This window comes from Garra rufa, chromosome 7 (genome assembly GCF_049309525.1).
Source record: "Garra rufa chromosome 7, GarRuf1.0, whole genome shotgun sequence".
NCBI lineage: Eukaryota > Metazoa > Chordata > Actinopteri > Cypriniformes > Cyprinidae > Garra > Garra rufa.
The window spans coordinates 44,940,052-44,952,222 of NC_133367.1; the positions used below are offsets into that span (position 1 = coordinate 44,940,052).

Sequence of the window (12,171 nt, forward strand, 5' to 3'; positions counted from 1 at the left end):
TCAGAATATAAAACAAAGCTTAAAGTTAAACTTTTGCAGTCTCTATATGGGTTAATAGTGAGAACTGTAAGATATACTTAGTATTACTGTTTTACTTTTTTTGTATTACAGTAAAAAAAAATTATATATGTACGTAGGCTATTATGTATGTATGTATTTATTACGAGCTTTCACAACAAGTTTAGATGCTTGCATCAGTGTACTGATAGTGTACTGATGAAAATAGATACTGCAATTACTATATGCATAAATTATAGGAATTTGAGACGATATTGCCATGATAATAAAATATTTTATGCATTTTATACTCTTAATATAGATTTTAATGAAATATTACCACTGGAATATGGCTCTCAGTCATTAAGTAGCCTTCTATCCATGACATATAGTTATGTTATAGTCTATTTAAATGATTTCACTCATTCAGAACATATAAAAAGCCTATGCTTACATTATATAATGTTTAGTCTATGTGTTTTTATACAAACAGGTTTCTGTTTTCAAAATCAGCATTATACCATAATATAATAATACCTTTGATACTATAGTTACCTTACACTTCAGCACAGAATGAAGCCAAGGAGGACCTCCTAAAAGACCCTTTTTACGACGTCAGCTCGTGCGTTGCGACGTGCCTTCTCGCTTTGCGGCAGGTCGCTCTGAAGTTCAGAAGTCACCACAACAACAACACATGAGCCTGACAGTTTGCAGTCAGTTATGAATAAAGTTAAGATTATAGACGATCAGAAATCAGGATCTTAGCAGAGAGAAGCAGAGAGGATGGTAAGGGTTTCCTCTTTCACTTTAACCGAGTCTGACGTGATTTGAATGCGATTATAAGTAATGTAGAAGCAAAAGAGAGATAGCATTAGCACATTGCTAACTGAGAGTGACATTCACTGCTGTTACAGATAGACAGCTTGAGCAAAGCATTCATGTTTATTGCTATTTGACATATATTTGACATAAAACCCGTTTATTGTGTTTATTTATATGTCATCTTCACTTAAAACAAAGCTTCTAGTGAAACTTTTGCAATCTGTATATGGGTTGATATTGTGTGCCAGTGTAAATTGTGAGAACTGTGAGATATGATTATGGCTCATGTAATCAATGCTGTGGATGAGAAATAGTCCCTATATAAGGGATGTGTTATGATTGACGGGTCTGATGTGTGGTTGCATTAAATAATGCAAATTGCCTCTCAATTAATGCAAATTGCACAATCAAGGGTTATTGTTTTTTGTGTTTTTAGGCTAGTACCATGGTGGCCGTGGGCATTACCCTGGCAGCAGCAGGGTTTGCAGGTACGATTCCAGCAAACTATGAGAAATCTGCACATGATACATTTTCATCTGTCGATTAATTAGGCCTGATTGTTTTCTAATGGCCCATTTTTACAGGTCGCTACGCAATGCAAGCAATGAAACATATGGAGCCACAAGTGAAACTAGCTCTGGAAGCATCTAAATCTGCAAGTTAAATTTTTTATATCATGTAATCCATACTTTATATTAATAAACTGGTACAATTTTATTCTAACACATTCAAATTAAATATGTGGCAGGCTTTTGGTAGTGGATACTACAGAGGTGGTTTTGAACCAAAGATGACCAGGAGAGAAGCTTCCCTTATTCTTGGCATCAGGTAAATAAAAATAATATATATATATATATATATATATATATATATATATATATATATATAATAAAAAAAATGTAATCCCTAGTACTGCTTTCCACCCTGTTAGTCTGAATTTAAAGGGTTGTCAATTAAATTTCTAAATTTTAGGCAGTGCATAAAATCATTACATCAGCTGTTAACCATCACAGAATTACAGATGTTTGTTTTATAGCATCTTCATTTCTATCATATTAGGGTCCACCCTGTTACACAGAACTCTAAAATATATTACAATGCGCATGAGTTTTTTTCCCAACCCCTTCCAGTTGTTTTTTAATAGGAGTCATTCATATGTTATCAAGGAATATGGCCAACTGTCGAAGTATAAATTAGAGTGTTTCTTCAACCCTGTTATTCCACATTTCATAATTTGTATTTAAAATCTGCTTGATCTTACTTTACATTTCCATCATCTTAGGTTCCATCCTGTTACACAACAATATAAATTATTTCCATGTAGTTGTGTTTTTTCAACCCTTTTATTCCACAATTCAGAATTTATCATTAAAATCCGCTCATCTTACTTTACATTTCCACCATGTTAGGTTCCATCATGTTACACAAAACTCTAAAATATTTTACAGTGCGGCTTTTTTTCCAACCCTGTTATTCCACATTTCATAATTTGAAATCTGCTTGATCTTTACATCATTTACATTTCCACTCTGTTAGGTTCCATCCTGTTACACAACACTCTAAAATAAATTACTGTGCGGTTGTGTTTTTTTTTTTCAACCCTGTTATTTCACCTTTCATCATTTATATCTAAAATTTGCTTTATATTACTTTACATCATTTACATTTCCACCATCTTAGGTTCCATCCTGTTACACAACACTCTAAAATAAATTACTGTGCGGTTGTGTTTTTTTTTTCAACCCTGTTATTTCACCTTTCATCATTTATATCTAAAATTTGCTTTATATTACTTTACATCATTTACATTTCCACCATCTTAGGTTCCATTCTGTTACACAACACTCTAAAATAAATTACAGTGCTGTTGGTTTGGGGCGGTGGGTTTCAACCCTGTAATTTCAAGTTTAATAATTCATATCTAAAATTTGCTTAATCTTACTTTACATCATTTACATTTCCACCATCTTAGGTTCAATCCTGTTACACAACACTCTAAATCAGGGGTGGCCAACCCTGTTCCTGGAGATCTACAATCTTACAAAGTTCTGCTCAAACCCTGATCAAACACACCTGAACCAGCTAAATATTCTCTTAGGTAGCACTTGATAATTACAGTCAGCTGTGTTGGAGCAGGGCTGGAACTAAAGTCTGCAGGTAGGTAGATCTCCAAGAACAGGGTTGGGCACCCCTGCTCTAAAATATATTACTGTGTGAGTGTGTGGTTGTGGTTTTTTCTACCCTGTTATTTCACATTTAATCATTTATATCTAAAATTTGCTTAATCTTACTTTACACAATGCACAATAATAAATAATAATACTTTCCACCCTGTTAGTCTGAATTTAAAGGGTTGTCGATTAAATTTCAAATTTTTAGGTAGTGCATAAAAAGTCAAGATTATATCACATCAGCTGCTAACCCTGAAACATCACAGAATTACAGCTGTTTATTTTACATCATTTACATTTCCACCATGTTAGGTTTCATCCTGTTACACAACACTCTAAAATAAATTACAGTGCTGTTTTTTTAACCCTGTTATTTCACATTTAATAATTTATATCTAAAATTTGCTTTATCTTACTTTACATAATACATAATAATACTTTCCATCCTGTTAGTCTGAATTTAAAGGGTCGTTGATTAAATTAAAAAAAAATTAGGTAGTGCGTAAAAAAACTCAAGATTATATCACATCAGCTGTTAACCCTGAAACATCACTAAATTACAGCTGTTTATTTTACAGCATCTTCATTTTCGCCATGTCAGGTTCCATCCTGTTACTCAAAACTCTAAAATATATTACAGTGCAGCTGTTTTTCAAACCCCTTCCAGTTGTTTTTTAAAAAGAATCATTAATTTATTACCAAGGAATATGTCCAACTGTCAAAGTATAAATTTGAGTGTTTCTTCCACATTTCATAATTTATATTTAAAATCTGCTTAATCTTACTTTACATCATTTACATTTCCACCATGTTAGGTTCCATCCTGTTACACAACACTCTAAACTATATTACTGTGTGGTTGTGGTTTTTTTTTCAACCCTGTTATTTCACATTCAATAATTTATATCTAAAATTTGCTTAATCTTACTTTAAATCATTTACATTTCCACCATCTTAGGTTCTATCCTGTTACACAACACTCTAAATCAGGGGTGCCCAACCCTGTTTCTGGAGATCTACAATTCTAAAAAGTTCTGCTCAAACCCTGATCAAACACCTGAACCAGCTAATTACTCTCTTAGGTAGCACTTGATAATTACAGCTGTGTTGGAGCAGGGCTGGAACTAAAGTCTGCAGGTAGGTAGATCTCCAAGAACAGGGTTGGGCACCCCTGCTCTAAAATATATTACTGTGTGGTTGTTTTTTCAACCCTGTTATTTCACATTCAATAATTTATATCTAAAATTTGCTTAATCTTACTTTAAATCATTTACATTTTCACCATTTTAGGTTCCATCCTGTTACACAACACTCTAAAATAAATTACAGTTCTGTTGTTTTAGGGCGGGGGGTTTCAACCCTGCTATTTCAAATTTAATAATTTATATCTAAAATTTGCTTAATCTTACTTTACATCATTTACATTTCCACCATCTTAGGTTCTATCCTGTTACACAACACTCTAAATCAGGGGTGCCCAACCCTGTTCCTGGAGATCTACAATTCTAAAAAGTTCTGCTCAAACCCTGATCAAACACACCTGAACCAGCTAATTACAGCTGTGTTGGAGCAGGGCTGGAACTAAAGTCTGCAGGTAGGTAGATCTCCAGGAACAGGGTTGGGCACCCCTGCTCTAAAATATATTACTGTGTGGTTGTTTTTTTTTCCAACCCTGTTATTTCACATTTAATAATCTTACTTTACACAATACATAATAATAAATAATAACTTTACATAATAATAAATAATAATAATACTTTCAATCCTTTTAGTCTGAATTTAAAGGGTTGTCGATTAAATTTCTAAACTTTGGGTAGTGCATAAAAAAGTCAACATCACATCAGCTGTTAAACCAGAAACATCACAGAACCCTGTTATTCCACATTTCATAATTTATATTTAAAATCTGCTTGATCTTTAAATCATTGACATTTTCACCATGTTAGGTTCCATCCTGTTACATAACAGTCTAAAATATATTATCGTGCGGTTGTGTTTTTTCAGCCCTGTTATTTCACATTCAATCATTTTATATCTAAAATTTGCTTAATCTTACTTTACATCATTTACATTAAAGGAGGGTTTCAACCCTGTTATTCCACAATTTATATTTAAAATCTGCTTGATCTTACTATACATAATAATAAATAACTTTACATAAAAATAAATAATAATACTTTCCACCCTGTTAGTCTGAATTTAAAGGGTTGTCGATTAAATAAAAAAATTTTAGGTAGTGCATAAAATAAGTCAAGATTATATCACGTCAGCTGTTAACCCTGAAACATCACAGAATTACAGATGTTTATTTTACAGTGTCTTCATTTCCGTCATGTTAGGTTCCACCCTGTTACACAAACATCTAAAATATATTACAGTACTGCTGTTTTTTTCCAACCCCTTCCAGTTGTTTTTAACAGGAGTCATTCATTTATTATCAAGAAATATGTCCAATTGTCAAAGTATAAATTTGAGTGTTTCTTCAACCATGTTATACCACATTTCATAATTTATATTTAAAATCAGCTTGATCTTTACATCATTCACATTTCCACCATGTTAGGTTCCATCCATCCATTAAGGCCTTTTCACACTGAGCTCGATGAAAAAATGCGAGGCAAATCGCCGACGAATGTTGCTTTCACACCGAGCTCAAACCGATTGTTCGCCTTCTGCTAATTCACGCCTGCACGCTAGGTGGCGTCGACCAACAATGCATTTTTCCTTAGATATGTTTCTTGTATATGGATTTGACATTGTCCGCTGCTCAATATATACAACATTAACTTAATATAAATAAAGTTTGGTTCTACATCAGAAACAAACTATCTATAATGCTTACAAAAAATATATAGAAGTACAGTTAGCATCATGCCACATTTATAAATTTATATAATTATTCATGTATTTGCTTAAAACCCACTTTAAACTATCAAGCTCTTGTAATAACTTCTAATTGTGATCTGTAGTTGATTTTGATTCTATAATAGGCATACATGCACTTTTTGTATGTTTAATAACGCCACACTGTTTATTATCATAAACATCCTTTATTGTTATAAAAATACAATGAGCTGCATACAAAACACATACAGAAAATATATTGTCATAATCATATGTCTATTAGCTTTCATATTTCATGTGTAGAAAAATGTTTCACTCAATTTTTTAAATATGGAAGATCTACAAAATAAACTCATAGATTCATAGAACACTCGCGTATGTGGAAAACGGTCAGTGTTCTCCTCCATTTCACATAATTCAGTGGAAAATTAATAGCAATTATTTTAAAAACATGTTAGAACAAACAATTGTTCTCCGATAAAATAACAAGTGCGCATCCTCTTCTCTCTCAGAATACTCCTCTTCTGTTTGTTTGGACTGGTTTTCGAAACAGCGCCAATACTATTCAGTTTTTTTTTTTTTTTTTTTTTTTTTGCAACAGCACTTGCTCTGACCATGTTATGTAATGCTCAGATCTTATTAGAAAAGATTCGTTGGACTGGTTGTTAAAAAAACTTTAGCATTTTTTTTCACGGTCTATGTGGAATCGTTGTATAAGGAATATGTAAAAATGTCAAAGAAATTTAGATGTTTCTTCAACCGTTATGATTGATTTACGTTTCCATGATTTATTTTTAAAATCTGACTTTACATCATGCACATTTCCACCATATTTGGTTCCACCCTGTTACACAAGTGTAGAATGTCTTAAAAACTAGTTGATTTATAAACACAGTCATTGATTAAGTATAAAGTTGAGTATTCAGCCCTGTTAAACCACATTTCATCATGTATTTCTACATTTTCTTTAAGTTCCATCCTGTTACACAACAATGTACAACAGTGTAGTTGTTTTTAATAACGAATTTGTATTATCAGAGAATATGTACTTCGGACCAAGTAGAAATGTGAAAGTTTCTTCAACCCTGTTACTTCACATTTCATTTATTTAAAAAATCTGCTTAATCTTACTTTACAGCTTTTACATTTCCACCGTTACACAACAGTGTAAAATATATTAGAGGCTAGTTGTTATTATTAATGGTTATTCATTTGTAATCAGAGTATATGTACAGCTGACAAAGTTGAAATTTGAGTGGTTTTTTTTTTTCCAACTCTGTTATACCACATTTTCATCTTTTCCAAAATCTGCTTAGGGTCCGTTTACACAAAATGCGTTTTTTTTTAATAACGCAATTTATAATCAGAGTATATGTAGAAATGACAAAGTTGAAATTTGAGTGTTTTTTTTTTTTTTTTTTTTTCAACTCTGTTATACCACATTTTCATCTTTTCCAAAATCTGCTTAGGGTCCGTTTACACAAAATGCGTTTTTTTTTACGCATTTTGTAATCAGAGTATATGTACAGCTGACAAAGTTGAAATTTGAGTGTTTTTTTCAACTCTGTTATACCACATTTTCATCTTTTCCAAAATCTGCTTAGGGTCCGTTTACACAAAATGCGTTTTTTTTTAACGCATTTTGTAATCAGAGTATATGTACAGCTGACAAAGTTGAAATTTGAGTGGGTTTTTTTTCAACTCTATTATACCACATTTATAAGTTATAAGAGCACATAAGTGTGGCAGCCTGTTTCCACCACCATATAAAAATGAATTATGAAATATAAACATGCAATTGTGAGTTATAAAGTCAGAATTGCAAGATATTAACTTCCAATCCTGAGAAATTAAGCCAATTGTGAGATAGTTTTTCTCAGAATTGCGTGATATAGTCTTGCAATTCTGACTTTCTTTCTCGCAATGGTCAATTTATATTACGCAATTAAATTTTTTTTCTCAAAATTGCGAGTTTATATCTCACAATTCTGACTTAATAACTTGCAAGTGCATCAGGATTGCAACTTAATTTCTCAGAAATGCGAGTTTATGTCTTGCAATTCTGACTTTATAACTTACAATTGCGAGTTTCCATCACAATTCTGTGAAAAAAGTAGTATTGAGAGTTTATATCACACAATTCTGACTTTTAAAGTCTGAACTATGAGATAAAGTCCCAAATACCTTTTTTAAAAAATGCATTCAGTGGCGGAAACCGGTTTCCATACATAAAGAGCCCTGAAAACTTTATTGATAATGGTCATCTATGAAGTTTCAATCATTCTAATTCTTTGAGAAAGTCTACACTGTACAAAGTTTGACCCATGTGCATTTCTTTAAAGTTTTCATTTTGTTTCCTTCAGTCCTACAGCTAACAAAAACAAGATCAGAGAGTCACACAGAAAACTGATGATTTTAAACCATCCTGACCGAGGTGAGACTTCACGTTTAGTAAAATGCAAACACTGCAAAACTCTGAATTCCTCTAAAGTGTCAATGTTGTTTTTCTTCGGCAGGTGGATCCCCATATCTGGCGGCAAAAATCAACGAGGCTAAAGATTTACTTGACGGACAGTTGAAGAAATAAACCTTCATCGAATGTTTGAACGAGCCCCTGTCTGATACACTTGAATTCTTACGTGATCATTAAACACCATGTTGTCGTCTAGATCTGATCTCCTTTTTATGAAAATGAAAGAATTTACACCACAGCTGAAAGTTGCCCAAATCAGATTCAATACCTCTTAGAACAGTGTGAACACATTTAATCTGAATTTAACTCTAATGTGTGGGCCATGTTCATATTTTTTGTAATCATTTGCAAAATTTACTAGCATTTTCTGAGGGAAATTTGTTTCTAGTAAATCCTACACCTTTTTTTTTTATTTAATTGTATTATTTTTTAGTGTGTGGTTACAATCTCAAATGCAGAGTCAACATTAGAGTTAACCATGCACCAAAATGTTCTTTTCTATTAAATTTGCCCATCAAAATTTAAGTCCTCACCTTTATACGTTGGAAAGTTGAAGATTCAAGAGTCTTGTTTGGACAGAAAAGACCGAAACAACAGATGCTCCAACTTTGAAAGGTTGGCTGGAAGATCAAATGTTTATTTATGAACTACCTGCATACAAAACATATTGCACATCAAACAACCAGAATGATCTTAAAAAAAAACCATAAGGACTAACGAACGTAGTTTACAGAACAGAACATCTGGAAATTGATCTTTCAGTAGTCCAAATTTGTAATCTGCGTGCTAAGAAGTTCAGGCAGTTTAGTGTTAAAAACCACTGCGTCGTTAATTTTAAATACTGTACATTTTAAAATAAATAAACCAAAAAAAAAAAAAAAAAAGGCTCCTTTAGCGAAACAGTCTCGGTTGCCACCGTTACAACAACCCAACAGGCAAAGGACGAAACCCAATCAATCGTTCAGGAAGTGTTTTACATACAGCATTTAAAATGGACAGTTAGCAGACCAGTTTCCAGACTAACATTATTCTAAAGGTCAAGAAATGACTATTCAGTGCAAAACGTCCTCTCTCTCTTTTTTTTTTTTTTTCCCATAACCCCTCGTGAAGAAGTGGTTGCATATTAAAACGTAACAAAAAGCAGCTAAGGATGTCTGGGAGTCTTTCCGTATTCAAACAAGTTGTTGTTGTCTTTTTTTTTTCTGTTTGTTTGCTCTATAGCCAGCCAACATAATATGTTGAAACTACGCTCTGAAGGCACAACATCTGATCAGGAACATAGGTGTGACTTAAGGTTGTTTTTTTTTTTTTGTTTTTGTCTCATAATTGTATTAATCTGTTCCATAGTGAAGGAACTGAAAAAGTGCAATCGAGATTGTGGAAGTCCGTACATCTATCTTTGGCAAGCTTGTACAAGCACTATTGTAAAATCGTAAAGGTTATGAGTTTGGAGAAATTAACCGAACTGATTAGGAGACTCCGTTGACGACGGCTGGATTGGCGCTGGGCGTCTTCTCGGTGGAAGCGTGTGGCGTTTTGCTCTGATCGTCTGCTTTGGTGGGGCCGTTGCTCACGGCTTCAGCCGCGCTGTTCTCCGATATGAAGTCCACTTGACCCTGCGGACCACGCAAAACAGATGTGATTAAAAGCAAAGATCTTCACACAGCTTTCATCTAAATACAGAATCTTGACCAATGGGTTTCCATGACAAGTCTAGTTGTTTGTGGTGATTACTGATCAATGGCTTTAGGAAAACAGCGAATGGTGGGCAGTATGCTTTTAATGTAGTAAATATAGAGGGAATCTACCAAAGTCCTTTATATGTGCCAAACTTCCTGCTGCCAACAGGTGGTGCTATGATTATATCTGAATATTGTCACGCCGCCACGTACACACCCTTCAACAAGAACTCAAGATCATCACAATTTAACGTCACAAGGGCCTTTAGATTAGACTGACCAAATTTGGTGTTGATCTGAACAAATCTCTAGGAGGAGTTAATTCAAGTACGATGCCTGAAAATGGCAAAAATGACCAAATTTGCTGTGAAAATTTAATATAACTGACTTCCTGTTGGGTTTCGGATTTTGCTCCAAGAGACTTTTTTGTAGGTATTGCTGAGTTACATGTGTTTACCAACTTTTGTGCATGTACATGAAACGTAGCTCAAAGTGCAAACCGCTGAACATGTAAAGGTGGCGCTATCAAACTATTTTGCCACACCGACTTCTGAAACCCATCACTGATGTAAATGTTTGCCAGTTCTGGGGTGTGTACTAAGTTTCATGAGTTTTCGAGAATGTTTAGGCCCTCAAAAATGCGATTCATTCTGGAGAATAATAATAATAAATGGAGCAATTTAAATAGGGTCCTCACACCATCGGTGCTCGGGCCCTAATTAAACCTGCAAGCAGCGATAAAAGGGCCCTCGCAACCGGGCTCACCACCGACCAGTGGCTTTAGGAAAACAGTGAACGGTGGGCAGTATGTTTTTAATATAGTAAATATAGGAGGAATATGTCAAAGTCAGTTATATATGCCAAACCGTCCTGCTGTAAGCAAGTGGCGCTATGACTATAACTGATTATTGGAATGTAGATGTGTTCAGGCCAGCACTTTTATCAAACATATGAAGTTTGGTGCAGATTGACCTTGGTATGTTTGAGTTAGTGAAAGATATGACATATCCTGCTGCCAACAGGTGGTGCTATGATTATATCTGAATATTGTCACGCCGCCACACACACACCCTTCAACAAGAACTCAAGATTGTCACAATTTAACATCACATGGGCCTTTAGATTAGACTGACCAAATTTGGTGTTGATCTGAACAAATCTCTAGGAGGAGTTTGTTCAAGTACGATGCCTGAAAATAGCAAAAATGGCCAAATTTGCTGTGAAAACTCAATATAACAGACTTCCTGTTGGGTTTCGGATTTTGCTCAAAGAGACTTTTTTGTAGGTATTGGTGTTACACGTGTGTGCCAAATTTCATACATGTACGTGAAACGTAGCTCGAGGCGCACTCTGTTGAAAGTGTATAGGTGGCGCTATTGAGCAATTTGGCCACACCCACTTCTGAAACCCATATCAGATGCAAATGTTTGCCACTTCTGGGGCATGTGCAAAGTTTTGTGAGGTTTCAAGCATGTTTAGGCCCTCAAAAATGATTCACCACTGATGCTCGGGCCCTAATATTTCCCAAGCAAATACTTTCAAATGAAGTTTTGAAATTACTGAGGAAAAACCTGTCAATATAACCTTAGAGTAGAGATGCACCAATATAATAAAATATAATTCAAATTTTAGGCCACATGACATAAATGATAAGTGCTATTATAAAAACTAAACCACTGGTAAAAAATAAAATAAAATAAATGGTTTGTATATGCTACAAGTTTATTCAGCCAAAATGTATTACTTTAAATTCAAGCGGCTACTATTATTTTAAATGAGTTTTTATTTTTATATTTTCCATTTTAGGAATTAATTTCATTGACCGTGTTATTTGTTATTTATTCTTTTTTTTTTTTTTTTTAGTTTTACTACATCAAGTTAACATCAAACTGGCTTGGCAACAAACTGAAACAAAACATAAAAATTAATTAAAAAAAATACTGATATAAATATATAAATAAATATAATAAATTGTAACAAAAATGTTTTTCATAAGTATTGTAATTTATTATAAGTTTTGATCATAACATGATAATGTACTGCACAAAAATATATATGCATTATCCTTGTCATGTTATTATGTATTTTTTTTAATATTTCTATATAGTTTATTAATTTTTAATTATGTTTTAGTACTTCTTCGAGTTAACAAAATAAAAATGAGAACCAACTGAAACAAACAAAT

General features: G+C 33.4%; 2 protein-coding genes across 3 annotated transcripts in view; one reads left to right on the forward strand and one right to left on the reverse strand.

Annotated features, from left to right (window-relative positions):
• The first annotated feature begins 653 nt into the window (after positions 1 to 653).
• Positions 654 to 8,502, forward strand: dnajc19 (DnaJ (Hsp40) homolog, subfamily C, member 19). The gene is made up of 6 exons (XM_073843936.1): positions 654 to 783; positions 1,256 to 1,307; positions 1,404 to 1,474; positions 1,568 to 1,647; positions 8,198 to 8,268; positions 8,351 to 8,502. Exons 1-6 carry the CDS (start codon positions 781 to 783, stop codon positions 8,419 to 8,421), a joined length of 348 nt encoding a protein of 115 aa, XP_073700037.1. The 5' UTR covers positions 654 to 780; the 3' UTR covers positions 8,422 to 8,502.
• A 403-nt stretch (positions 8,503 to 8,905) lies between these two features.
• Positions 8,906 to 12,171, reverse strand: part of fxr1 (FMR1 autosomal homolog 1) — a 45,170-nt gene continuing 41,904 nt past the window's right edge. For both annotated transcript variants that reach the window (XM_073843939.1, XM_073843937.1), the window contains one exon: positions 8,906 to 9,923. In XM_073843939.1, the coding sequence (XP_073700040.1) occupies positions 9,777 to 9,923 (147 nt within the window). In that variant the 3' untranslated portion in view covers positions 8,906 to 9,776. The remainder of the gene's footprint in view (positions 9,924 to 12,171) is intronic.